Raw genomic sequence first — 16,438 nt, 5'->3', positions numbered from 1 at the left:
GTATTTTTTCTGTAATATATGGCTTCGTATGCAATTAGAAAAAAGTAACTAATTAATAAAATAAAAATATATTCCGGACTAATTTCACACACATGGTTGCTAAGCCCCAAACTAAACTTAGGCTTGTATCCTGAATGCTAAGTCAACTATGATATACTACATATATTTAACATAAATCCTATCCTACTAATATTATAAATGCGAAAGTTTGTGAGGGTGGATGTATACGTGTATGTGTTTGTTTGTTACTCTTTCACGCAAACACTACTGAACCGATTTCAATGAAATTTAGCACACATAATATAGAGGGTCGCTAGAGGGCGCGGTGAAGTAAACACAACTGAAATTGTGCTCCGTAATTAAAAATTATTTATAAATATTATCGCTGCGTTTAAAAGTGAAAAGTTTGTGAATTGGACAGAACTAATTGGCATAAGTCAAATAAAAGTGTGAAAACCCGTGGAAAGTGAATAAACTATTACTTATCACATTATCTAATATGAAAATAACAGCTGATGTTCAAAATGACAGTTAACTCTTCAAAACATTAAGTGCAATTAGTGAAACATCGTTATAAGAACAGTGAAATCGTAAAAAATCGTTATAATATGTTATAAAGTGCAAGCAAACTCCAATAAGTATATAATCCTAGATATTTAAGACATTATTAGAAAATATGCATAATCATTCGCATTTAGAATAATAATATATTCAACTATTAACGCCATCTATCGAAAAAATCATTAACTTTTCGATATCAAAATAGCGACATCTAACGTATTAATCCTTAACTACGGAACAAAGTCCATACGTAACTAAATACGGGTACTGAGAACTTCTAAGAGAGGGCGTTAAGATGTCGAATATAGAACAGCTGATAAAAGAATTGCGAATTGATATTAAAAACGACTCCGAAGAGTCCTTAAAAAAAGTAGAACAAAGGATTACGAATAAAATTAATGAAAACATAGACTCAAAATTTAAAAGTATTCAGGAAGACATCGAAAAATTGAAGAAATCACATGCTGAAAATGAGCATAGATTTTTAGAAATAGAAAAATGTATAAGAATTAGAAATCTAATATTTTTTGGGGTAGAAGAGCAAGAAAAAAGTTACGAAGAATTAGAAAATATTATTTTAAGCTTAATTACGTCGGACATTAACATAAATTGTAACAAGACAGAACTGCAATTCATTAAGAGATTAGGAAAAAGAACTGAAAATAAAATAAGACCTGTAATTGTTACTTTCAGCACATATGGAAAAAAAATAAGCATAATGAAAATGAAACACAATCTAAAAGAAAAAAATATTTACATAAAGGAGGATTTCCCACCAAAAATATTAGAAATAAGAAAAAAATTACATGAACAACTTCATAAAGAGAGAGAAAACGGTAAAATAGCATACATTCGTTATGATAAATTAATTGTGAAAGAACCAAGTAACAGAAACAATCAAGACAAAGTTAACTTTAAACACAGCGGGAACAATACAAAAAAGAGAGAGCTAGAAGTTACACCACCTTACCTTTCAGGCGGACATGATAATAATAAGAAACATCAAATCGCCAAGAAGAACAAGATTCGATCCTATCCATCTCAGAGTAACCAGTATTCTATGAAACATTATATAATTAACAAAAATAAAAACTCACCCCAAATCAAACCAACAACTTCTATCTCATCAGATTCGGAATAACAATTAATAAAGCCCCCCAATTTGACAAAAACATCATTCACCCCCTCAAATAGTAAAGATTTACCTCAACATATTAATAATTATACACCTCCCCCACAACGGTTAGTCACCGCGGGGGCAGTAGACTGCAACCCTCCAAATTACATGAAAATAAAAAATATATACATATCCACGTTTAACGTACGTTCCTTAGCAAGTGAAGTCAGGCTCTTAGAGTTAGAGTATGCATTGTCACCAATAAAATGGGATATAATTGGTATTTCGGAAGTAAGAAGAAACGGATTTAAAATTGAAAATAGAGGTCGCTACATATTATATTACTACGGAAAAACAAAAGGCGAAAGAGGAGTAGGATTCCTAGTTAAAAAACAAAGTTACTTAGAAACTATAAACTTCATTGGGATATCTGATAGAATAGCATTACTGCAAATTAAAATATTATCTACCTTATATACTATCATACAAGTGTACGCGCCTACGGAAAACTCAAGTGAAGAAGAGCTCCAAACTTTTTATACTGACTTAGAAAACGCAATATCTCAATGTAGCAAGAAAGTTATAATTATGGGCGATTTTAACGCAAAAATTGGACAAACAGAAGATAACGAGGAAATGGTTAGAGGTATATATGGCTATGGCACAAGGAATAGTAGAGGCCAACGTCTAATAGATTTTTGTTTTCAATATAAATTTAAAATATTAAATACAATCTATAAAAAACCGAATAGTTTAAAATGGACATGGATGGCACCCAATAATAAAGTAAAAAATGAAATCGACTTTATTATTACTAATATACACAAAAATGTGAGCGATTTGAGTGTATTAAGTCGAGTTATACACCCGAGTGACCACCGCATGGTAAGAATGACCCTATGTACCAAATCAAGAAAAATATCGCGTTCACGCTATTCGCAATCTACAACAAAACATATTGAATATGATACATTAAAAAGCCCATTTAAACTATGTCTGCAAGAATATGATACGGTACAGCACCTCTACGACGATATCGAAAAAATCATGCTTCAATGTTTGAAAAAACCAAGCGTAAATTCTAAAACTACACGAAAATGTCATATAATTACTGAGGAGATTATTAAGTTAAAACAACAGAAACATATATTAAGAAATAAAACTAATAAAACTCGTGAAGAAAAATATAAACTAACATATCTATATAGAACAATTAATAAAAAAATAAAGGAGAATTTAAAAAATTATCGATTACAAATATTTGAAAATCATTTAAAACAAACAGGTGGCATAAAAAAAGCAAACAAGGTTTTAGAGAAAACAAAACAATTAATGACACATCTGACCACTCCTACAGGCTCTGTTACCACACACAGAAAACAATTACTGGATATTGCCACAACGTTTTACAAAAACCTATACAACGATATTAATCAAGAGCAAAGTAACGTGTTTAAAAATTTTAAGACCATCAGCACACATAATAATGAACAGTTTGAAGATGTCCCACCCTTCTTGGAATGTGAAGTAGAGCATTCTATTAAAAATCTCAAGACAGGGAAAAGTCCCGGCCCCGATGGTATAACAAACGAGATGATCATTGCGAGCAAATCTCATATAATAAAACCTCTGACACATTTATTTAACCTCGTATTAAAAGAAATAAAGCTCCCAAAACAATGGCTATGCTCGGATATAATACTATTGTACAAAAAAGGAGATCCAAAATTTATAAGTAATTACAGACCGATTAGCTTAATTCCATGCATATATAAAGTATTTACCTCAACTCTACTAAGAAGACTGTCATATATCTTAGATGACAAGCAACCAATTGAACAAGCGGGCTTTATGAAAGGAATGTCTACAATTGACCATATACATACTGTAAAACAGTTAATAGAAAAATATAACGAATACAATAAACCCTTATACATATGCTTTATTGACTATGCAAAGGCATTTGACTCTATTTTACATAGTGCTATATGGCAAGCATTAAAATCTCAAGGTGTCAATGAGACATATATATCAATAATAAAAACTATATATGAAAACAGCTATGCGAGAGTAAAACTAGACATTCAGGGACCAACATTTAAGATTAACCGAGGTGTCAAACAAGGAGATCCACTTTCAGCGAAAATCTTTATATCAGTACTGGAATATATCTTCAGCCAACTAAACTGGGAGTCATATGGTCTCAAAATCAATGGAAGATATTTATCACATCTCAGATTTGCAGATGATATAGTTTTGTTGTCAGAAAATGTTAAGGAATTACAAATAATGATAGAGTCACTCAATAAATATAGCAAAATAGCTGGCTTGAATATAAATGAGGAAAAAACAAAAATTATAACTAACAGCTCCCAACTACTTGTCACATTGAATGAATCTCCCATTGAGTATGTTGAAGACTATATCTATCTTGGACATCTCATCTCATTTAAATTATGCAACGAAAAAGAAATTGAAAGAAGAGTCAAACAAACATGGAACAAATATTGGGCTATGAAAGAAATTTTCAAAGGTCAGTTACCAATCCCATTAAAAGCCAAAGCGATGGATATATGTCTAACACCATGTCTCACATATGCATGCCAAACATGGACTCTAACAAAAAAACATGTGAATAGAATTAGCATCTGTCAAAGAGGTATGGAACGAAGCTTTATGAATATCAAACTGAGAGATAGAATAAGACATACTGTTATAAGAAAAAGAACGAATGCTCGAGATGTAGCAAGGTATGTCTGTAAAATGAAGTGGAAGTGGGCAGGTCACCTGTGCAGATTGAGAGATGACAGATGGTCACACACAGTTATTAATTGGACACCTTATTATAAAAAGCGGAAAAGAGGGAGACCAATTGCAAGATGGAGTGATGATTTGAAAAACCACGCAGGTGCCCTATGGACAAGAGTAGCCAAAAACAGAGATGAGTGGAAAAAATTGGAGGAGGCTTTTACCGCAAAAAGCGGTCCTTTATAATATATTTAATTGCATACTGTTTTATTATTTACTAACACTTCATTTAATATTTAAAAATAGAATTGTAATAGAAATAAGAATAATGTAAATACTAACAATACTAACAAAAAATAATATGTAATTAGATGTAAGAAAAGGAACAAATAAAGGCTTTTATTATTATTATTATAATATAGAGGGTAACTTGGACTAACACATAGGATAGGTTTTATCCCGGAAATCCCACGGGAACGGGAACTATGCGGGGTTTTCTTTGAAAAAGCGGGCGAGGCCGCGGGCGAAATGTTAGTACTTTATATGGATATCTAAATAACACCCAGAATCACAGCCAACTTATACTTCGTGAAAATGCTTAAAACAATTACTTTGTCATTATAACATAAAAACATGTTATATTTTTCACATAACGTGAAGGAACGAAATTGGAACAATATAGGCATAGCTGACGGGCGTCTTCTTCCAAATTGGGTAATGAGTTAATGACTAATCCCATCAGATCGTACAGAATCAAAGTGAAAATCTAGATGTCTTGCAGGAGTTTTTCGTAGCTTTTTTGCGGCAATTGGCGAGTCAGGAATACTGAGGAGACTCCAGAGATGCCGATGTTCCTAAGTTTTTGAGAGACGACCACGTCTTTTGGTAATAAGAGCTTTCCCTGACTTTCGTATTTGCTCTGAAACGGCTAATTAAAAATCATACAGTGGTATATAGTATGAGTCTGTATTTATTGATGATGATATGATATTTACATGCTTAGCAGTGAGATAAAAGTGTCCAGGATCGATACTGGATCAATCAGTGAAAATATCCTTAAATGCATACCAAGCCATATATGACATAATATATTTTGGACGGAATGCATACGAAGCCAAATATGACAGATTTGGAAAAGTACAAAAAACATGATTATAGCAAAAAAACAACCAAACCAAATGTTTTACCTTATTTTAGAAAGACTAAAGAATGAAGTAATATTTTTTTTCATGGCTTTACTCACCTTTTTGATATTGAAATCTTAATTTGAAAATCACGGTTTTTTCCGCGCACCCAAACCGTCGCACGCGCTAGACTAAATCTATAATATATCTGATGGATAATATTTACACTGTATAAATTAATTACATTCCAATTCTCGATGAAATGCTGTTTAACATGTAAGGTTGTTTTTTTAGATATTGTTTATAGTTAGCCTATAAAAAATTCATGAACTTCGTCGTCCATATATGGCTTTGTATGCGGTAAGGGGTTAATAGCCAATAAAATTATTGAAGGGTAGGTAATTAATTAAAACAATAATTACAATATATTCCGAAAAAAACAATACCTATGTATTAACTTCCTACCCATGAAAAAGAAAATTAAAATAAGACGCTTCAGTAAATAAAAAGGAACATCGACAATCTTTAGTTTTAGATTGTACTTATTAGTTACTAGCGGTCCGCCCCGGCTTCGCCCGTGGTACATATTTCGTAATAAAAGGTTCTATGTTCTTTCTCAGGGTCTAAAGATTGTCTGTGCCAAACATCAATATCGGTTGAGAGGTTTAAGCGGGAAAGCGTAATATATAGACAGACAGACAGACAGAATTACTTTCGCATTTATAATATTAGTAGGGATTAGTACCTAGTGCGTTAGGAATGTAAAACCCCAATTGGAAAAATCGTTTTCCTCTTTGTATTTCTGGTCCTAGTAATTTGAACTGACGTATGTACCTACAAATCAGAGATGTAACGGAGCTTCGATTCCGGTTCCGTTAAGTCGGAACTTCCGATTATTATTACACTTTCGGTTCCGACTTCGGTTCCGATACTTTTGTATCGGATGTTAATCGGAGGTCGAACGAAACAAAGCGGGCGGCGCGCGACGGCCTGTGCCGAACAGGTTCATACCAGAGATGTAACGGAGCTTCGATTCCGGTTCCGTTAAGTCGGAACTTCCGATTATTATTCCACTTTCCCCCCCGACCCCCACTACGTGCACTCTATCATCAATTATTTTTTCACTTGTTAGTTGTTATTATTTGTTACGCCAAGACACGTTTATAGGTTATAGATAATTGTTTTGATTTTTGCGGCTTATTATCAATGAAAGTGATCTGTTTTTGTGTGGGATAATGAAACCTAAGTCCAGTTGTATTTGGAACTTCAATGAAGTTAAGTTTCAGTTCAATTAAGTTAAGTTTCAGTTCAATTAAGTTCATTAATTTTATCTTTTGTTCATTTGGAATTATGCCAATTTTTTTCACAGTTGTTTTTTATTTTATAATAAAAAATAAAAATGAAAAGAATTGACTATAAATCATGTTTTATTTGTCCTTAAACAAACTGACCGTGCCTCCGATTTCGATTCCGATTCCGATAAACCAAATTTGAAAACTCCGATTCCGATTTCGGTTCCGATAAAACTACCTCCGTTACATCCCTGGTTCATACATGTCGCGCGGGGAATCCCCCGACCCCCACTATTTGCACTCTATCATCAATTAGTGGTGCTGGCCTAATTTACGACTCTTTAAGAAATAGATTGGATGGGGACAAAGCATCAAAGCTTTTGTTCATAAAGTACAATACATTACTTTTGGAGTCCATTTTGATTAAATTTGCTTTAGCTATTGTTCATTTATTGTAATGTCACCAAATGTAACACGCTACTTTGGGTTTTAATTTTAATTAAACTTTAAATTCATTAATTTTATCTTTTGTTCATTTGGAATTATGCCAATTTTTTTTCACAGTTGTTTTTTTATTTTATAATAAAAAATAAAAATGAAAAGAATTGACTATAAACCATGTTTTATTTGTCCTTAAACAAACTGACCCTGCCTCCGATTTCGATTCCGATTCCGATAAACCAAATTTGAAAACTCCGATTCCGATTTCGGTTCCGATAAAACTACCTCCGTTACATCCCTGCTACAAATACCTTCACTCATCTTCTGAAGGCATTGAATCTGAAATGTCAAGAGAAATTTAATTAATTTTAAAAATACGTTTATCATCCTGTAATTATTTTTATTATAGTTGGTTACCAATTCTGTAATTATTTTATAGTTGGCAGGGCCGCGCCGACCCCCGGCAGCGCCTGTGTGCGAAACCTATGAAGCGCCTCTTTTTTTATAAAAATTCAATGCGCACCTTACACACACACACACTTTCAATCCAATGAGTTGTTCATTTGTATTGTTTTGCCTTAGCTATCTCGTTCGTTAAAATCGGGGAATACTCATGACCCCACCCCCGGGCCCCGCTTGCGTCGCAGTCGCACGCATCGCATCGGGTTGCGTTCAGAAACTCACTCATTCATATTTAGTCCACTCATTATATACATTTAAAAAAAAAGTGAATTTGCGCATCTAATTTTTTGATATATTGTAGGGATACCCAGAAAAGTTTAACTTGAGTTTTTCGACCAAGATTTCCTATGAGCTTTCGCCGCCATCTTAAAAAAAAGGTGTAAAATTTGTTTTTCGGCAATAACTCGGCTATCCGATGAAATTCGGAAATCACTTATATGACACTTTTTGTTCCTTTTTTTATGCTCTACAATTAAGTCTAGACCATTTTTTCCGTATCATGCATCGTTATCGAGATATTGATCGATAAAGTAAAAAAAATGTGTGCGTGTACTAGTGTACACACGTACGAAGTGAAACTTCTTTATGACCTTATTTTTCAAAAAATAATTTACTATATGTAACTTTACAGAAATACGTCGAATCACGCGTGATAGGGATAAGAAAAAGATGGCGCGTAACGGAAAAAGTCACGCGTAACGAAAAAATGTTACATTTAGGACATAATACATATACCTACATTATGTATAATATGTATCTAATACATATACATGTATTTAAAAAATCGTACAATTCGAACTTGTAGAGAATATTCAGACCTACAATTTTCTTTTTGGAGTTTTTTAGTTGGACAAAAATTACGATCTCCAGCGCGCCGCAGAGTCGGTGAATTCACGCTCACCGTCGAGCGAGCTGCTCGCTCGGTTGTGTTCGCATGGCGAAGCGAATGGGAAATTGTTTGGGAAATGGATGGGATAAAAAATAAGTACATAGACCAGACTTTAGAACAAATTAAAGATCACACTAAAGTATATTTTTTAAACAAATAATTTGTTTGTGCAGTAAAAAAAAGTTGAACTGTACATTTGAGCGAAAAAAAGTACAACACACGGTAAAATGAATGAAAAATGGTTTCAAGAAAATTTTGTAATTGAAAAAATGCAAACACACTCGTCAAAACGGATGCCAGGTCTTACAATAATTTTTTACTTTATCGATCGATATCTCGATAACTATGCACGATACAGTAAAAATGGTCAGGACTTAATTGTAGAGCATTAAAAAAGGAACAAAAAATGTCTTATAAGTGATTTCCTAATTTCATCGGATAGTCGAGTTATTGCAGAAAAACCAATTTTACCCCTTTTTTCAAGATGGCGACGAAAGCTCATAGGAAATCTTGGTCGAAAAACTCAAGTTAAGCTTTTCTAGATATCCCCTACAACATAGTAAAAAAATAGATGCGCAAATTCACTTTCTTTTATTTGCCTTTTTTTCGGACGAAATGAGTGGACTAATTTCATACTCATACAAACTCGGCGCCTCTACGGTTTAAAATAACTAGTACTTTTTCTCTTGTTCAAAGAACTGCCGCCGTTTTAACGTTGAGCTCGTAAGGAATGTAAACTAAAACCCTAAACGTAAAATGAAACCATAAACGTGAATAATAATAAACATTAAATATTGAGAGACTTGTTCAATAAGCGTTATAGATGTTTTGTTGTTTACAAGGCCTATGTTGCGCCTATTGTACCTACTTACTTGTCGATACTCCACTACAAAAAACAATCATATAGGTAACAAAAATAATTTTGGTGGCAGTGGCGGCGCGGCGCCCCTATTGTCTTGGCGCCTGTGTGCGCCGCACACTTCGCACACAGGGGCGGCTCGGCCCTGATAGTTGGTTACCAGTTATTATGACAACCTTTTTTTTTTTAATAGTGGGGAAATCTTAGATTCCCCCGGCTCCCGGGGATGGAGCCGTGGTTACTGGTTATGTCGGATTTTTACCGACTAAAACCCCACTCTGTTCCATCGCGCTGCTTTGGACGGAACTGCGGGAACGGTTACGACTCTAAGTTATTATGACAACCTTCCAAGTTCCAACAATCTACATCTACTTTTGATAATTTTATTCATTAATCCAGATAAAGATTTTTCATGAAACAATACCTATTACGTCGTTATTTGTACATAAAAATTTACTGAGCAGCGATAAATTTTAAGCATCCAATTACAGGTAATTACTAATTTCATATATGGGCACATGATCATACTATTTTATGCAGCTTATTGAATATTACTATTACCTACCTAGTTACTTATTCTTAAATACGTACGAGAAGGTATAGGAATATAGTTACTACTTATAATCTAAAATATTACCTAAACACTTGAATATAGCCCGCAGTGGTACTTCTGCCTAACACGCCCGAAAACCACCGTGAAATCAAGTCATATATTGAATTGAGGTATCTTCACACGTGTAGCGATAAATCGCCGTCACATGTCGAAACTACGCAACTTTATCGTTTCAGAATGTATTTACTAAGAAGATATAGGCTAGTTTCATGAACAACACTATTTGTGTACTTATAATAAAATCCTGGGTATTTTAAATTTATAATTATTTGTAGCCTCATAAATTCGTAATAGACATTGAAATCCACACTACCTACCACACTTATTGACCAAAAGTCTAGATAAAATAAGATCTACGAATCAGGTAAATCAAGCTTGCTATTTATATAATACTCCATTATCCGTTTAGTGTAATCCGTGCTGTGGAACGCGCTCCATGCCTCACTCCTTAACGTGTAGATGTTCGCGACACCCCACAGCGCCGTGGATGTAATTGAACAGTTGTGATGTGATAGACCCTTGCGTAGACCGCAGGGCGTGCTCCTCAGAACCCTAACGTGTTATTAAAACATTTAATGCGTATAAAATAATTTGAGCGCCGCCCGCGGTGACGAAAATGCTCGCCTAATATGTTTCGATCTCGCAAAAATACGTTTGCAACCTATTATACTGGAATCATATTTTTTATTGGATTAGCTGAGTTTTTTTTGTGAGGGATGCATATTTTAAAGTGAACTAACTATTTGCGGAGGTCACATGATAAATTTAATCTAAAATCATTTAGGACAGTGTGCTGTCAGCTGTGTGCTGTGTGCATGTAACACGTAATTAAAAAAAAAATATATTTTAACCTGTGACTAAAAGTTTCAAAATAATTGGAGCTAATAGTTATTCTTGCTATGCTAGTATTTCTTCTTCTGCCTACATTTTGCACGCCTCATAAGCGAAGCGTTGAGGTGGGTACTACTGTCGCTTCGCGCAAAACATCTGATTTTTCAAACTTAAAATGTCTTTATGTATCATACATTGCACTTGTAAGATAATACATACACACACATATTAAGAAAAAACACTATTTTTAACGTTCATGATATTTTTGATGTCATTTTTGTTATTTAAACTAGTTAAAAAACAGTTTAAAAAAGTTCTGTCTTGGACGTCCGTGTGTCTGTATGTGCGGATCCTTTTTCTTGTTAACACGATAGCGACCGAAATACTTTACTAATCGAGTCTTTTTTTTTCTCTTACGCTTGAGTATGCTCAGGAATAGAACCCTTTCATTTTTCAGGGTCTGATTCGATGTGGTTTAATTGTTATTAAATAAACAAAAATAATAATTAATAAATATAAAAATGAATCGCAAAATGTGTTGGTAAGCGCATAACTCGAGAACGGCTGAACCGATTTCGATAATTCTTTTTTTATTATATTCCTTGAAGTACGAGGATGGTTTTTATGTAGAGAAAACGTTAATATGTACCACGGGCGAAGCCGGGGTGGACCGCTAGTTAATAAATATTTATTAAAAAAAAAAATATGAGGCGTGCACTTTTGGATTTTCCAAATTATTTTTTAATATTGGCTTAGACGGCACCAATTTACAAAATTACATATTATGCACTTATTTTTTTTAAATAGGTATAATATTAGTTAAAATTTTTTGAAGGAGCAGCTGTTTAGAATTCAGTACGAATCATAACACTCCAGCAATAAGGTACTCCAACTAGGGAATTATCAGTTTTATCTGTAAGTGTAGTATTAACATATAGTACTAGATGATACGTAGGTATCTATTTAAGTATTTAGTAATCCGTGATGCTACCTCCTAGGTATGTTTCATTCCTTATCTTTTCAAATTTCTCGCACTTTCTAGAAGTTCAATCCCAAATCCCAGCCGATTCTGAGGGTTGCAAAATGTAAAAAATTAAATTCCTCAAACGACAGCCCCACTCGATATTAGAGAAGCATTTTATTGGAAAACACCACGAAAACACCCATACACTATGACACTGTCAAATTCTTCCAAATGCTACTGGACCAGTAAATTAACGTGCAAAGAATTAATTATTATTTTAAAACATTAAAATATGCGGCTAATTTGATTATCTTCCTAAATGAGTTATGTTGAGACTCAATTAATGTGCAATTACTACTCAAAAATTAACGTATGTACAGTAATTTTTGAGTAGTCTAAATATTAAATATAAATATAATAACTATTCTATTCCACGAGACAAAAAATAATGATAAGAGATTGTAATGTTATAGCAATACCAAATACCAATACATATTTAGGTCTTAGGATATTATAATAAAACTTTCGTAAAACCTCCAATAGTAGGTTTTTTTTTTTTTTTATTGTGTGATAGGGAAGCGCTTGACCACGATCTCGCCTGATGGTAAGCTGAGATGTGGCCTATGATGGAGCGCGCTTCCCTAGAAGGTACCCGTTCACTCTTCGCTTGAAGACCCCCATATTGTACTCGTCGGGGAACACAAACTCAGGAAGCATGTTCCAGTCCCTCGCGGTTCGGATGAAGAATGTCGATCCGAACCGCTTTGTCCGGGTACATGGAACATCCACCATATGGCGATGCCTAGAGTCTGTGCGCCTCGACGATCGAAAGAAAAACGGGGATGGCGGAATTAAATCGTGCAATTCCGCAGCGCACTCACCAAAGTGTATCCGATAAAATACCGATAAACTTGCCACTCTGCGACGGTGGGCGAGGCTCTGGAGTTTTTTGCCTACTAGCTCATCGTCGTTTATTAGCCTCTTGGCACGCCTCTCTATCGCCTCAAGCGCCTCCAGCTGGTACTTGGCGGAACCGTCCCAGAGGTGAGAGCAGTACTCCATGCACGATCGGACTTGTGCTTGATAAAGGTTGAGCAGCTGTCCCGGGCTGAAATACTGTCTCACCTTCGCCAGAATTCCAAGCTTTTTTGAGGCTACTTGGGCTTTGGATTCTATATACGAACCAAAGTTCAGAGTAGGCGTCAGGGTAATGCCAAGAAGCTCGAGGTGGTTGGTTATCGGCACGGATACACCCTGGAAAGTCGGAGTCAGGCCTGGGTCTTAGTCGCATTGAACTTGACCAGATTGGCATTGCCCCAATCGGAGACCGCCTGTAAGGACAAGTTCATGCGATCGACCATCGACTCTCGTAGAGACTGGATTTGTGCCGTACTGGTTCGCGTGCTGGATACATATCTCTCCACAACAGTGCTATCGTCTGCGTACCCATAGATACCGGGTTTCAGCAGATCGTTGATGTGTAGCAAGAAGAGTGTTGCGGAGAGAACTGATCCCTGAGGGACCCCGGCATTAATAGCCATTTGGTCGGACGAGCAGCCGTCGACGACTACCCGAAGCGACCGGTCTCTCAGAAAATCTGAGATCCAGGCGCAGAGACCAGCAGGCAGACCGTAGGATGGAAGCTTGCCAATAAGACTATCATGCCAGACCCTATCGAAGGCCTTCGAGATATCAAGGGAGACAGCAAGTGCTTCGAGATATCAAGGGAGACAGCAAGTGCTTCACCATGATTCTCGATGGCCTCGCTCCAGATGTAGGTCTACCTAAAATCGTCTTAGCCTAAGAATTGTGTACCTATAATGTGTAAGTATATCACAGAATAATGAAAATATACTGCGTAGGTAGTCGCGCAAATAATACTGAAAATCTATTTGCTAATTTTTATTATTGGCATTTTTTCTAGGGAATAAATGACTCTTTATAAAGTTTGCTTTTAGTAATTGTTTGATAGTAATTAATTAAGCGTGGAATACTGTAAACCTTTTCCATTTGGTACTAGTTGCGCCATCTTTTGACGTCAAAGATTATCTGATTTTCATGAATACGTTTTTAATGTTCTGTGTGAATACTTCTTTACTTTAGCGCTATCTGTCGAAAATTCAATAAAGCCTTATGGGCTTCAACCTTGATGACCAACTGCAACGCAACGGTTCAACTTTAGGAACATTCTAGTTTCTTTAAAACCTAAGAAGTACCCTTTTAGGAATCAGGACCCTTTATCGATTAGTTATCGACAAACGTTCCTAGCAGCTTATATGGTTTAATTATTTTATTAAATAGGTATGTCAAAGAATGAAAAATCCTGAATACTGAGTTTTGCCTGCCTTTCGTCTAAATCTATACTAATATTATAAAGCTGAAGAGTTTGTTTGTTTGTTTGAACGCGCTAATCTCAGGAACTACTGGTCCGATTTGAAAAATTCTTTCGGTGTTAGATATCGAGGCCATTTATCGAGGAAGGCTATAGGCTAGGTAGGTATATATCATCACGCTAAGACCAACGGGAGCGGAGCAAAACAAAAATCTTTCAGCTTTATTATTTTCTAATATCTATAGCTAAATGTATACTTGACTTTTTTCAGTTATCTAATTTTAACAACGTACATTTGACTTACTTCCAGAATGTATTACTAAATCATTCATGCGTAATCCTATCCTACTTCCTACTAGTCCTTTTTTTTATAGTGGGGAAATCTTCTTAGATACCCCCGGCTCCCGGGGATGGGGCCGTGGTTATGTCGGCACACATAGCTTTATGGAAATGACGATAAATTATTCGGTTTAGTTCGGCAACGCTCCATCTGTCTTTTATTTTGTAATCTAAGATAATAGCAATATTATAATAATTTATAGGTAAATGAAAATGAATAACGGAGCAATCGTGTCAAACGCCGCTAACGTCAAATTTAACAAAATAATTTCTACACTGAACCTTCAAATAAAATAGATCTACCCACAGGATCTACCCAAGTGAGTATTCATATAAGTATCTATATGAATACTTTAATTTTGTCATGATATGATATCCTTCTAATATTATAAATGCGAAAGTTCGTGAGTAGGTATCATGTAAGGATGTTTGTTACTCTTTCACACAAATAAAAGACAAAACAATGGAATTTGGCACACACATAGAAGGTAACTTGGATTAACGCTTATGAGAGCTTTTATCCTGGAAATCCCACAGAAACGGAAACTATGCGGGTTTTTCTTTGAAAACGCGGGCGAAGCCGCGGGTGTTAAGCTAGTAGCATATAATATCTAGACATACAATATGTAGTATACAACGACGGCACATATTAATTAATATGGTAATAATGTTTAAAAACAACGTAGTTAAAATAAAATTTATTTATTTTATATTAATTCAATATTAAATTGAAAATATAAAAATGAATCGCAAAATGTGTTGGTAAGCGCATAACTCGAGAACGGCTGAACCGATTTCGATAATTCTTTTTTTATTATATTCCTTGAAGTACGAGAATGGTTTTTATGTAGAGAAAACGTAAATATGTACCACTGGCGAAGCCGGGGCGGACCGCTAGTCTTATATATAAAAATGAATAGCAAAATGTGTTGGTAAGCGCATAACTCGAGAACGGCTGAACCGATTTCGATAATTCTTTTTTTATTATATTTCTTGAAGTACGAGGATGGTTTTTATGTAGAGAAAACGTAAATATGTACCACGGGCGAAGCCGGGGCGGACCGCTATCTTCTTCTTATATATAAAAATGAATCGCAAAATGTGTTGGTAAGCGCATAACTCGAGAATGGCTGAACCGATTTCGATAATTCTTTTTTTATTATATTCCTTGAAGTACGAGGATGGTTTTTATGTAGAGAAAACGTAAATATGTACCTACCACGGGCGAAGCCGGGGCGGACCGCTAGTTGAAAATAAAATTGTGTCAGATATTATTGCTTCCTAGTTGATGTCACATATTTATGCTTTTTGTGTGGAATCAACGCAAAATACAGAAATATAAAATTGTGTCAGATATTATTGCTTCCTAGTTGATGTCACATATTTATGCTTTTTGTGTGGAATCAACGCAAAATACAGAAATATAAAATTTTGTCAGATATTATTGCCACCTAGTTGGTGTCACATATTTATGCTTTTTGTGAGGAATCGATGCAAAATACAGAAATATCAAATTGTGTCAGTTATTATTGCCACCTAGTTGGTGTCACATATTTATGCTTTGTGTGAGGAATCGATGCAAAATACAGAAATATGAAATTGTGTCAGATATTATTGCTTCCTAGTTGATGTCACATATTTATGCTTTTTGTGTGGAATCAACGCAAAATCCATACTAATATTATAAATGCGAAAGTAACTCTGTCTGTCTATTTGTTACTCAATCACGCCTTAACTACTGAACCAATTTGCATGAAATTTGGTATGGAGATATTTTGATACCCGAGAAAGGACATAGGCTACCTTTTATTGCGAAATATGTACCACGGGCGAAGCCGGGGCGGACCTCTAGTACAGAAATATAAA

The 16,438-nt window shown here is 35.0% G+C and overlaps 2 protein-coding genes across 2 annotated transcripts; one reads left to right on the top strand and one right to left on the bottom strand.

The window, feature by feature from the left end:
* The first annotated feature begins 320 nt into the window (after positions 1-320).
* LOC149491267 (uncharacterized) lies at positions 321-4,828 on the top strand. The gene has a single exon (XM_089714794.1). It carries the CDS (start codon positions 857-859, stop codon positions 1,700-1,702), a length of 846 nt encoding a protein of 281 aa, XP_089570920.1. The 5' UTR covers positions 321-856; the 3' UTR covers positions 1,703-4,828.
* Positions 4,829-10,547: 5,719 nt separating this feature from the next.
* Positions 10,548-13,442, bottom strand: LOC149491266 (uncharacterized). Its single transcript, XM_089700655.1, has 3 exons — positions 13,203-13,442; positions 12,805-13,155; positions 10,548-10,658 (listed from the first exon to the last, which is right to left on the bottom strand). Exons 1-3 carry the CDS (start codon positions 13,440-13,442, stop codon positions 10,548-10,550), a joined length of 702 nt encoding a protein of 233 aa, XP_089556781.1.
* Between the last annotated feature and the right edge of the window lie 2,996 nt (positions 13,443-16,438).

The sequence above is a fragment of the Colias philodice genome, chromosome 1 (assembly GCF_061535455.1).
Source record: "Colias philodice isolate Cphi_HAF_F1 chromosome 1, ilColPhil1 Martin Lab GWU primary, whole genome shotgun sequence".
NCBI classification, from domain to species: domain Eukaryota; kingdom Metazoa; phylum Arthropoda; class Insecta; order Lepidoptera; family Pieridae; genus Colias; species Colias philodice.
The sequence above is the reverse complement of the archived record's forward strand: the minus strand, read 5'-3'. Positions and strand labels throughout refer to the sequence as shown.

What these genes read in the sequence shown, in the direction of transcription:
- LOC149491267 (XM_089714794.1), top strand. Translation starts at nt 857, where the DNA reads ATGTCGAATATAGAACAGCTGATAAAAGAATTGCGAATTGATATTAAA.
- LOC149491266 (XM_089700655.1), bottom strand. Translation starts at nt 13,442, where the DNA reads ATGGCTATTAATGCCGGGGTCCCTCAGGGATCAGTTCTCTCCGCAACA. An exon ending in ATTGGGGCAATGCCAATCTG is followed by an intron (nt 13,156 to 13,202) that starts GTCAAGTTCAAT and finishes CCGACTTTCCAG; the next exon opens with GGTGTATCCGTGCCGATAAC. An exon ending in GCAGAGTGGCAAGTTTATCG is followed by an intron (nt 10,659 to 12,804) that starts GTATTTTATCGG and finishes ATAACACGTTAG; the next exon opens with GGTTCTGAGGAGCACGCCCT.